The following is a 12,519-nucleotide window of genomic DNA, read 5'->3' on the forward strand; positions in this document are numbered from 1 at the left end:
ATAAAAATCTCAAATTCTGTTACATGGGGTTTGAATCATGAACAGAGAGTGAACTTTCCAAACAAAGTTGGGTACAAATGTAAGGCTAATATCCAAAGGCAAAGCTATTTTTTGTATTTCATTCCTCCAAATACAAAAATGACAAGCGAAAGATCAATACTATGCCTGGGTCAAGGTCAACTGATCAAGGTCAAGGTTACACATGCTCTTACCTTCTGGCAGTGACCATGGACAGAGAGGCAAGAGCGGAGACGGTGTCATTCTCTTCTCTTTCTCGTTGCTCTCTCCTCTGAGCCTCCATCATGGACATGGTGATGCTGTCCGCATATTTGGTGACCACTGGCCAGTAACGAGCTGTAACAGTCAACAGGGGTCACTTTATTGTACAAATTGAACATATTCAGACTTAGTCAAAACTTATCACTCGTGAAATATTTTGACAAACTTAGTACAAACTTATGACATTTCAATTGAAATATTTCACATGAGTGATAATGTTTTACTAAGTTTGTGATTAAAGGGCTATTGATCTTCATCATATACTAAACTGATAAATCGTAAATATATTAGGCTACAATGATATCGCTTCTTTTGCCAACTGCTACAACAGTAATAAATGCGACAATTCACTCACTTTAATAAGAAATCATAATATCACAGTGTTTGATAAGACAGAGTCCCAAATGACCTGCCGCAACCCAGCATGAAATGCAGCCATCATATTTACTTTTTCTCTCTCCAAAAAACAAGGAATTTTTACACCTAAAAATACACCCACCTTGATAACTGATTGCAGCTTGTACGGTCTTTATTGCAGCTTCACAGGGCTTCCTATTGGTCTCCTCTTCGCTGAGAGGTCTCACCTAGAGGGCAGAATTGGTACTAATTGATAAAATACACCTTTGAAGGACTTCAACAAACTGTGCAACTCAACACTACGTATATTGTCCTTCTATAACATATTTATCATCAACTCACCCCAAGCATGTAACTGAGAAATCCGAGTGTGAATAACACTCAGATGCAAACATTCACGCACACACACACACACACACACATAGACGCACACACACATGTGCACACACACACACACACACAGAATTACCTCGTCTCCCAGCAAGGCCTTTACACAGATCTCAGAAGCATCACATATCGCAGGCAGGTCGTAGCCTCCTTCAAGAACTAAGACAACTTTGCCGCCCGCCAGGGTCATGAGCTGCTTGGTCATGTGACCAAAACCTAAAAAAATTATTGAAAAATTCATTCTTCTTTTTACTTATCATAAATTGAAGAATATTTGAAGTGGAAAAGGCAAAAGAGGGAAAATTAGAAAGCGCAACTGTAAAATCAAAATTGCAGAATTTTTTCAGAGATACCATTTTTTAAGTTGAGCCGTCTCAGCTTTACTATACATCAGTAATCAACTTACATGCCCCAGACAACTCGTATCCACCCAGAGGAGCAGGGTGACCCTTGGCAGCGTCAAACCCTGCTGACACCAGCACAAGCTCCGGGTTGAATTCCCGAGCAATTGGCATCACTACCGTCCTGCAATGTGAATAGGTATGTGATTGGATAATAATATTGTTACAATGTGACAATGTAACAAGGCAGGTGATGGGCTGTAAACATTGTTACCTTATCAACATCGTAAAATATAACAATAGAAATCTGAACTTCACACAGAAATGTGACACCCTGTTGACATTGTAGACAGCCCGCTGTGAACAAGTTAAGTCATCAGAGGGAAAAATTGAAACCAAGTTTTCTTTGAAATAAAATACATCTGTCCACTAAACAATATTATTTTCCTAGGGAAAGGGCTGTACTACAACTTTTGAGGGATTATTATGTGACATAGGTCTCACCTGAATGCCATCATATAATCAGCATCTCTCATTGGTGGATCCAAACTGCCTGTGAAAGCGACATTGACGGTGTAACCAAGGCCTTCCTTCTCGCCACATTCGTCTAGAGCACCAGTGCCAGGAAAGAAATTCCCATCGTCATGGCGATGAAGGCTGATGTACATGACACTGGGATCGTTGTAGAAAACCTGCTGTGTGCCATTGCCGTGGTGAACATCCTGTGGAAAAGATGTAAATAGCATTAATTTCAATTCTGTTATTATATTCCAGTTTTTTTTCTTTTTCTTTTTTTTAGTCTGTGTTTCATGAAATCATTTGTATTGCTGTTACCATTAAAACAAAACAAACCAAAATATTATGGCATTAAATTCTGTCATGCCAAAACCGAGCTTTTTATGGTCTCAAAGATAAATGCTCCATCATCTGAAAGGGTCATGCAAAAATGCAATTTACTACTCACCCAGTCAACTATCAGAATTCTACGGAGATTCAACTTTTCCCTCAGCTGCTTAGCAGCCACTGCCACCGAATTGAAGAAACAGAAACCCCTGAAAAGAGAAACCATTGTAAACTTATCACCAATAAGAATTTTTTCCTCAAAATCATCACCTTCATCACATTACATTACACATCTTATACTGAGCTCTTATTAACCTGAATGAACATCCTACTTCAATGGACATCCTACTGCAGACTTCATTTCCTTCATACTCACATGGGTTGTTGGTGTTCTGCATGATGACCTGGGGGTCGCACAATGGCCATGCCATTCTGAAATATATGACACAGTCGATTACAATCAAGATTAACCCTCATTCAGTCTGTGGCTTACACTTGTCACAATGGACAGCCAAAACTACATAAAAGCAGTTGGAATTTTTCCAATATATACTGAGAAGCTCTACATCAAATCCCTTTTTAATTTTTTTATCAGAATTGAATTTATTCCTCTCACTTTCCCATACCTTCAGTTCCCCAGCTGCAACTTTCATCGATGTTTCAATGGCGCATCCAGTGGCCATTCTGGCTGCGTAAGACGTATGCAGCTCGTTCCACACAGTGTCGGAGTCCACGCCAATTCCACCACATGGTAACATGCAGAACCTCGTAGGCAAAGTCTCCAGTATCTGAGGATCCAGTTTTTGTCGATGTAAGGGGTTTGTCCCGTAGATCAATGTGTATACTTCGCTGTGGCATGACTGGAGTTCTTCGCGGCTTGCCTTTCTCGCTTTCACTTTCTGAAATTTTAAGACTTTTTCAGTCAGTTTGTTTCATTTTTTTTTTTTCATCTGCTGACTAATCTTGCAAAATAAACAAATATCTCTTTTTTCCTATCAGCTATTTCCTATATTATTTAACAAATTACAATACAATACATATACATAAGGAGATTTTGATTCCTAAAAATTTTAAATCACTAATAGACAAACATAAGAGCCTTAGATACACTAAATGATAAATAATACATAAACAAAATGGTAAGTTTAAGTAAATTTTTTGCACAACATTCAGATGTAATTGACAACACAGCTTTTCTCAATCTGCACTGACTCAAGGATTCTATGGATATTTGACCAATCACGATGAATGCTGACATCACCCCTCACCTCACATCGCGCAGCAAGTCCCGCTTCCTGAAGTCTCGCCCAGATACTTTGTATCCTTCCTGCATGCTCTGGATGGTTCTGGTTGTTTCCACATGTACATTGGTGCTTTAACATCATGGTGTCATAGGCTATTCCTGGAGAAAAAATACAAATGAATAGAAATTAAAGACTGGGAATGGTTTCATAGGCTATTCCTGGAGAAGAGAAACATAAATGCATAAATATTGAGGACTGGGAATGGTGTCATAGACTATACCTTGAGGACATATACAAATGCATATAAATAAAGGGGATGAAGTCATAGGTTTTTACTGGAGAAAAGAAATATAAATGCATATCAATTAAGGATTGGGAAAGAAAATAAGTGTACAAAGCTCCTTACAGATTCTGCTTTCAGTTCCAGCAATCAAGATAGATACAGATGACAACATGTATATAAGTGAATTGTTTGTAAGAACAAAACTTCTTGCTAAAAGATGACTTCACTCATTAAAAGATGAAACATTAAAATTAAATCAAAATGCCTGTGTTCTCACATGCATGCATTAATGCATGTGTTTGAATATGTGGCATGTAGTTGTCTCAGTGCAGGAGCAAACACTTTTATATTTGGTCTCTCTCGCTCTCAAGTTTGTTTGCATGTGTCTCAGCACAGGTGTGTAAGCCTGCCTGTTCACCTGTGTCCTTACCTGTAGTGAATCTAAGCGGCAAAGGTTCCTGCTGTTCAGGTGCATTTGATGGCCTTGGGAAATTAAACGTGACCAGTGGACTGGACTGGGTCCTGGAGAGTGGACGATGCGGAGGACGCCGCGCTGGCACGTTTATTGGTATTAGCGGAGCATGGACAGACGACGTACCTGACACGGCAGGCGCGTGTGCAGGATGCAACCGCAAAATATCGCGTTGTTCAGAAAGGAATGCTTTTCGATCAGTTTGTGGATGATGGTGATGTTGTTCAAGCTCTCTCCGTATCGTTGCCTCCGATTCGTCCTTATCTATTACGACTATGTCGTCGGCTTCCTCTTGGAGTTTTTCACGGGATTCTTTCATTTCCTGTGCGAGTTTGGCCTCGGTTTCCTCGTCCACGTTTTCCATGTGGTTCTTGCTGCCAGCTCGTTGTAACACTTGCTGGCGGATATGCTGGAATAAAAACATCAGCAATGTTCACTCATTTTTACAATTCATTTTCTTTCTATTTAGTGAAAAACATTTCACCATCCTTATCTATCTCTGTGAGGGAGTGCAACTTTTTTTCATGGCCACCCACTTGTTTGTAAACTGTTACTCTTTCATGACCATCCACCTGTTTGAGATCGTAAGAATGGTTTTCTTTCATGACCACCCACCTGTTTGAGATCGTAAGAATGGTTTCTTTCATGACCACCCACCTGTTTGAGATTGTAAGACTGGTTTTCTTTCATGAACTGTTCATGTTGGTGCTGGAGTAACATTCCATGCTGGGGGCCCAGCATAGGCTGCCCCAGGGGGAGGGGGGCGGACTGGGTCCTGCCCAGGGGACGGTGTCTGCAATAGATTAAATCTAGTGAGTTCCTGGATGTCTAATGTATCAATGGATTATTTTTTATCTCTCTTTTTTCTTTTTTTTTTAATAGTTAAGAGCAAAACGGATAAACAACACTTATTTGTAGTCAGCAGACTTACATGGAACAGTCTGTTTTTAATTTCATAAACAGGGTTGCACATTTAAAAAATTCCTATAAAAATAGCCTGCTCAACCTTTCAGGGAGATTTCTTGCCAGTCTTAAGTCAATTACCTGTGCAAACGAGCGTGTGCAACTTGAGAGTCTGTGATGGTGCCTGTCTTGGGTACTACATAGGGGGCGCCAGCAGCAGGGTGCGTGGCCAGTTTTCCCGTGCTGCGCATCTGCTCCAACACCTTCATCTGAGTACTGATGTATGCTGGGTTGCTAGCTGTTGATTCTGGGTCAACACCTAGAATGAGGTAAATCTGGGCTATAATTTCATAGTTCAAAAATTTTATCTATTTAGTCATTATTTATTAATTTATTTATCTATTATTTATTAATATATTTGTTTGTTTATTTATTCACTATTACTATTATTACTATTTATCTATTTACTTTTTTTTTTTTTTGCATTTTATGAAGAATCCCCATACATACCCATGACTCCTGGATGGTAATAGGGATATGCACCAGGGAGATAATGGCCGGTTAAAGGCAGACCCAGCCTGGCAGCTGCCATAGCCCGCATTTCTGCCTCTGACTGTGGGGAATTGTTGTTGGTGCCCTGCTGAAAAAAAAAAGGAATAACATATATTGTTTAATGTGTTAAGTTTTACCTTTTATTTTCTCTGAATATGCATATTTGAAAGATTTAGCCTTTAGCTGCCATTGTAACTTTAATCACAACGAGAAAGAGGAAAAGATAAAAGAAAATGCAGATTTCTAATAACTATAAGTAACATTGTTGGTGTTAAGGGAAGTGATTGTGGTACTTGCACCATATTGACAATTTAAAACATTTCAGTTGTTAAGCTTTGTTGTGCAGAATCTTTCCAGAGAAAAGGAGAAATCACAAGTTTGAAATAGTAGTAATAAAAACCAGGGGTGGATTGAGGTCGCCTTCTGGGTCTTCTGGAAGACAGTCAAATATTCAAGTTAACACTGATGGGTATCTAATTTTTCCTGTCTAAAGACTGTCAAAAATGGTCAACAAATATAATATGAAAGACTGTCAGAAAATATCCCTGGATCCATCCCTGAAACATCCCTCCCTTCCTTGTCTCCTTCCTTTTTATAAATCCAGATCCCATCTCCTTATATAATAATAATACCATTACTTACAGCATTAGGGGATGCCTGTGGGGGTCTCCCTAGGGATATATTGGGCATGGAGGGCGAGGCATACAGCGTCAGGTCACTGTAGCTCCCATGGGCCATCATATTTTTCAACTGCTGCAAGGGGAGTTCTGCTGGGCTGGAACCCTGGTGGAAAAAAAGAAACATACTTATAATCTTTCTGTGCTTAAACACAAATATTATACTTTTTAAAACCCTTAATAGAATGTGTTGAGCAAAAACTAGAAAATACAACTTAATGCACAAGAGCAATTATTTTACTCTTTCTTTTCTTTTCTTTCTTTCTTTTCTTTCCTTCTTTTTTTAAATAAAAAAATGTAGAAAACCCAAGTCAATGAAAATAACTGACTTCTTTTACTGGCAGGAAGCATTTTTTCTTTTTTTTTTTTTTTTTCTATAGCTAACCAACCTAATAAGAAGCTATCAATTCATCACTTCACTTTGCTACTTGATCTTACTCGGATAGAACATCAGACCATTTTAGTTTCCCTACTTCTATCAGTCAAAAAAAAAAAAAAAAAAAAAAAAAAAACTGCGTGCATTATATTATTCCCCAAGTGCAACTGGATAAAAATAAAACAAAAAACTCTGCAGGACAATGAAATGAATTACCAATAATTCAAAACTTGCGTCATTGAACCCAATTTGCTAAATCTAATTTGGACTCTATTAGCAAGGTACAATAAAGAGACAGCGCAAACTCAATTTACTTCTGATTAGGTCTAGGGATGTGCATCAATGTACACTCAGCTGGCTAACATTTGATATAAAAAGACTGAAATAAATAAATAAACTGAAAGAAGAGGAGAGAAAAAACGCACCACAATTTCCATTAACAAATGAAACTGCCTGAAAAAACATCACCGGCGCTATTCTGGGACCAGGCTTGTCAATAAACGGGAATACTGCCATTCATTTTCCAGGCGATTGGAGATACTTTTAAATCGAATCAGAAAGGGGATACAAACCCAGCACAGAGCTGCATCTGTGCCATTTAAAAATACTCCCAAGACTTAATCAAACACCCGACCAACATGCCCTATCGGAATTTGCTTCTTTCACCTTGTAAATGTCAAGCTGAGGTAGCTTGATCTATCTGTACTGAGCATGCAGCCCGTCCTGAGAAGGCCATTTCTGGACTTGGACAGAAATATGTTTAATGCTGGCTTGGGCCTCATGCCCATGTCTGTCCTAAGTTTAAGGCCAATTCTTAAGGCCTTTTTGATGATCATTCTCATAAGATAACACTTTGAAATAAAAACTGTGCTCTAGAAAGGTACATCATGGTTGGTGCTAGTTACATACCTTAAATTTGCAAAAAGCTAATACTTACTTTCATTTGGCTAAGGAAAATGAATTACATTATTCATAAAAATTTACAAGCCACTTCATTGTTTTATCTCAAAAAAATGATTTGGCTCAATTTTTCCAGATAATTTGACAGAAGCAAAACTTGCACTTGAGAGTATTCATATTAAACAAAGGTGAAGACTCATTTTAGGATATTAAGAGTTTTGCTTTTAATGCCAATTTCACAAATGACTTTTTCAGACTACCTCTAACTTGAACTTTTTAGTCTCCCAGTTGTTTGTTAACTAGCTTATTAATAACCAACAGAATGAAGGTGATTTTAGGGCAAGCTCATATATAAACTAATATTTTAAAACTCTTTTAACCCAGCAAGTTTATAAAACAACCAATAGAAATAAAATTTAGAAATAAGATTATGAAAACAATAAAAAACAATAAAGAATATTTTGGCAACAATAATGTTTTGGAAATAATCTACACAAACAATTCTGACATTTAACAGTCAACAACAATACCCAAGAGACATATCCACAAGCTATAAAAAAATCTGATAAATATTGAGTTTCAGGCCAATGTCTATCGGAGGTAAACCAATCTGGGGATCTCCAAGTAGTTTTTGTAAAGGTTGTTTCATGTGTAATTTGAGGAAATGGAAGTTTAATAATCTCTGGAGAAGCTCGGTAAAATGTCAGGACTGATTACTATTTAAATATAGCAAACTGTTCCATGGATTCCATTTGATACTTTCATATGTGAAGATTAGTAGTTTTTTTTCATCGTTTCTTTTTTTATCCCTGTGAAGCATTTTGGTTGCTAATGACAGTTTCTATCTTATAGAAGATTTATAAATATCTACCGATTTCATTTCTGTAACTAATTATTGGTTTTATCTCCGTGTAGGTTAAAAATATCTTCTTTTTTATCTTTCTACTTATAAATCTAATTCTAATGGATTCCTATCCACTCACACATTAATCTAATAATAATAATAACAATAACTTCTTTAATATACATTTGCATTTGTTTCTTTAATATTTTTCATTCACCTACACCTAAAGAAACCATTAAGTGTACTTATGCACCTAATAGAAAAAAAAACCTGCTAGTGAATATGAGATAATTTGAAAAATTAAGCTCTGCTAAGTGCAAATTCCAAACGGGTCCATGAACTAGAGGAAACCACCATGCTCCGTCATCTCACTTCACTCAGGATTTCATATTTCTAGGAAATCACAATACCGTAGTCCACCAGAAATTCCTGAGAGGTCATGTTGCTCCCTGACAATCATGGAATAAGACTGAAATGTTGCACTTTATTTCATACCACATATTTCTGGGAAATAACCATACAGAAACCTTATCAGTCACAAAATCTCCAGAGCTTGCAACTTCCTTTTTGATGTTACATATAGACTTACCTGGAACCATATATTCCAAGAATGTTAATTATTTTTGCTCATCCCCCATTAGTTCCAAGATGTATGACCATTCTTCGATCATAAAAATATGACATGATTTCAGCGTAAAATTACTCTGGATCATTTCCAAACATTTTCCCATCCGCCACAAATTTCTCAGAGGTCCTGTGCTATCTTATGATTCATTAAAGCAACAACTTTATTACGCGAAATAAAATCCTGGTGAATTTTAAAATACCTTTTGACCTTTAAATTTGAAACAGGCCACATGCTCTTTAACTATCAAAAATTATATGTCAGTGCAAACCCCCCCCCCCCAAAAAAAAATTTTTTTTTTTTAAATAAATTATAGTAATTATCTTTCTGTATCGCAATTTTCAATGAATTTATGACCCCAGTTCTTATTATATCAGGTAACAGTCAAGTACCTATAAAAAATTCATCACACAATGATGACTTAAGACTGGCATTGTGATTTATTAGATTTCTAAAAACTGGCTTTACAAAGTAAGTCTTTTCAAGAGTGCCGACACAACCTTTACATGTTGATGAAAGACAGAAATGCTTTAGTTTATTATCACAACTACAAGCCCCCTGGTCAGTCGAGAAAACTTATCCCAGCTAATAACATCCAAACTGTGAACAGGACCAGACACTTCATATTAAAACACCAGAAAAACAACTGAGAACCCAAGTCCAAATTTGACTTAAGACATGATCAGTACAACTTTTTTCTTGTTGACTGCAAACCTTACATGACATTATATTACTAAAGCATTGCAACAACAGCAGTGCGCTGGTTCAAACTGAACACCAGATACTATCATTATAATTATCTTCCATCTTTGACCAGCAAAACTTACAAGACATCACATCATAACAACCCTGGGATAAACGCCGAGAGCCAGTCCAAATTTGATGTAAAATAATAATCAGCATGATCTTTCCATCATGTTAACACCTTTAGGCTGTGTTTTACCACTATCTAGTCCTTTTCACACATGTGCAACAACCATTGAAGATGCCAGCCTCTGACCCACCTTTCAATTACAGTAATAACTCGATCTTTTCAATGGGGGAAAACTGTAAATTACAGATTTTGTACTTTTAAGTCACAATTTTTTTTAATTAAAACATTCCTACTGAGTGATAGCAACAAAATTTAAAAAGCAGCCTATTCTCTAACTCTGTTCTATACAGTACAGGCACCACAAAAAATATAAAATGAATTTTTTTTTTCAATTATAAAATAGAATATCTGAAAGTTTGACAATTCCGACACATTGAAAAGATTACGTCATTACCATAGCTTTTTGAGGTTAACAAAATACAATCACCAGATGAGTGTTAATTAAGCCACAGGGGTGAACAGCTCACACTGGCTTTCATGGGTACATTTATATCAGCAGGTACATTTACGTTGCCTGACATTTATTGGTTCGAATATCAAACCCAGTACGTTATACCTTGTAACATTAAAGTAACTGTATTCTTAGTTCACGCCTTTCAGGTTGACTATTAACAGCAGTCTTAGAAATATCCTGTTTTTTTTTTTTTTCTTTGCTATGGCCATTTTGTCTCAAATGTTCCATGACGCCTATATCACTTCATATTCAACAAGTTTGAAGTGAGAAAATCGGCGACCTTGGATAAAAGAATCGGTGGTTATTTTCAACAACCCGAGGAAAAAATGACAGGAAAGTCCATTCATCTTAGCAATTTTCACAGATATTTCCTCATTACCCCTTGATTTATTATCACAGGAAGGTATGCATCCATCAAATGTACCAGTTAGTACCATTTAAGCATCTTCTATAGATCTATAAATCTTTCAGGTTTACTTGCGTATACTTAGAACCTTGATATTCTTCATTTGCTTATTATTATATTCATGTCGTTATGTATTCATTCTTCAATTTTTTTGTAACAGAATCGTCATTACCTTGTAACTGTATCATATATGTTCAAACCCGTGTTAAAATCTGCTTGAAGTATGTTATTCCAAGTAGAAATAACACTGGGTTTATCTTTTTCAGATTTTGCCTGTTATTTCCATTAAAGTTATGATAAATCAGGAGCGCACTGAACCTAATCACTTTTCATCAGTGTCACCTTTTTCCCCCTTTTCCAAAACAACCTCAAACACACCCAGATTCCTGTGAATGCAAATACCTGGCATATCTTTATCATCACCATCAACGTCTCCCTCACCTTACAAGGACAGACAGAAGTGTAGAGGGCAGCACTTGACCCTTTCCCTCCCTAAGGTGAGGGCAATGAAGTTCAATAACATTATATAAAAAAAGGAAAAAAAAAGAAATAACCATAGGCAAAATTCTGTCGACAAAAAAAAAAAAAAATGGTATAACATTTTGAAAACTATTAGGTTTCATCTGGGGTTCAACGAGCAAGCTGACATTTTGGAAAACGAGGAAATTAACTGCACTTTGAATTGATATTGCTTGATAAAAATGTGCATATGCGGTTTCTCTAAAATATAAGCTTTTAATGTAAGTCTGGCTACTCCGGAATACCAAGGCATCAAACTGGGGGAAAGAGCCCTTAATTTATGAAGAGTAACAAATATTTGAACAATTGGAGCTTTAAGAGAATAGAAAACAAGGCACTGTTCCCCTTCTCATTACAGCTACCCCAAAATTGGTACCCACACGGTACACCGGTATAAAAAAAAAAATAATAAAAATAAAAAAAAAATAAAAAAAAAAAAAAGGGAAAGGAGAGAGGAGAGAAAAACCATGCTGAAGTTACTTTTGAAATACAAAGCAGCTGGTGCTTTCCCTGCAGAAGGACAGCATGATCCTGATACCTGACATCAAATGAGGTGGGAAACTACTCCTCTTTGTGCACATTGGAGAGAAAGAGAGAGACCTAGTGTGTGTGTGTGTGTGTGTGTGTGTGTGTGTGTGTGGGAGGAGGGGAGGAGAGAGAGAGAGAGAAATGAAGGGAAAAACAAGGCAAATAAGCAAAAAAAAGTAACATCACATAATTTCCTGAAAGCTTCAATCTAACGGCTTAAAATAACTGTAAATAATTATGCAAGAGTGAGAGGACAAGAATTCTCACATTTCAATTAATAAACAAACACAACCAACTCCAAGGATTAGATGTAAATGCCTGATCAATGGGTTGAGTCAAAATAATTCACTTCTGCAAGTCTACAACAAATTTATCTCCATCATATCCTTCATTTGTGGGCCAAAATATTTTCAAAATCAATAACGAGTGTATCAAAAAAGTAATGTGATCAATGATTTGCTGTTTAGATCAAGATACAGCACTCGCAACTAAATTGATCTTTAACTTTCTAAAATTGACAGGATCCATTTACAACCATCCTCAATTAGAAACTAAAATAGAATGCTGTTGCCGGAATCAATCTCAATTTTTGTAACTTCATTCAGGCCAACTTCCAATTTGCTTTATTTAGAAAGTCCAAAATGACAAAATCATT

The 12,519-nt window shown here is 36.7% G+C and overlaps 1 protein-coding gene across 7 annotated transcripts in view; it reads right to left on the reverse strand.

Moving 5' to 3' along the window:
- The window catches only part of LOC106159890 (histone deacetylase 4-like), a 79,670-nt gene that overhangs the window by 4,763 nt on the left and 62,388 nt on the right, over nucleotides 1-12,519 (reverse strand). For 6 of the 7 annotated variants that reach the window (XM_087012563.1, XM_087012564.1, XM_087012565.1 and 3 more), the window contains 14 exons: nucleotides 6,304-6,444; nucleotides 5,620-5,749; nucleotides 5,251-5,428; nucleotides 4,864-4,999; nucleotides 4,165-4,615; nucleotides 3,476-3,609; nucleotides 2,834-3,106; nucleotides 2,584-2,639; nucleotides 2,329-2,416; nucleotides 1,869-2,086; nucleotides 1,430-1,548; nucleotides 1,106-1,239; nucleotides 779-863; nucleotides 213-354 (listed from right to left, as the gene is read on the reverse strand). In XM_087012563.1, the coding sequence (XP_086868689.1) occupies nucleotides 213-354; nucleotides 779-863; nucleotides 1,106-1,239; nucleotides 1,430-1,548; nucleotides 1,869-2,086; nucleotides 2,329-2,416; nucleotides 2,584-2,639; nucleotides 2,834-3,106; nucleotides 3,476-3,609; nucleotides 4,165-4,615; nucleotides 4,864-4,999; nucleotides 5,251-5,428; nucleotides 5,620-5,749; nucleotides 6,304-6,444 (2,285 nt within the window). The remainder of the gene's footprint in view (nucleotides 1-212; nucleotides 355-778; nucleotides 864-1,105; nucleotides 1,240-1,429; nucleotides 1,549-1,868; nucleotides 2,087-2,328; nucleotides 2,417-2,583; nucleotides 2,640-2,833; nucleotides 3,107-3,475; nucleotides 3,610-4,164; nucleotides 4,616-4,863; nucleotides 5,000-5,250; nucleotides 5,429-5,619; nucleotides 5,750-6,303; nucleotides 6,445-12,519) is intronic. The other variant, XM_087012561.1, reaches the window with a different exon arrangement.

The sequence above is a fragment of the Lingula anatina genome, chromosome 5 (genome assembly GCF_051362555.1).
Source record: "Lingula anatina isolate TDL-2025a chromosome 5, LinAna3.0, whole genome shotgun sequence".
Lineage (NCBI taxonomy): Eukaryota > Metazoa > Brachiopoda > Lingulata > Lingulida > Lingulidae > Lingula > Lingula anatina.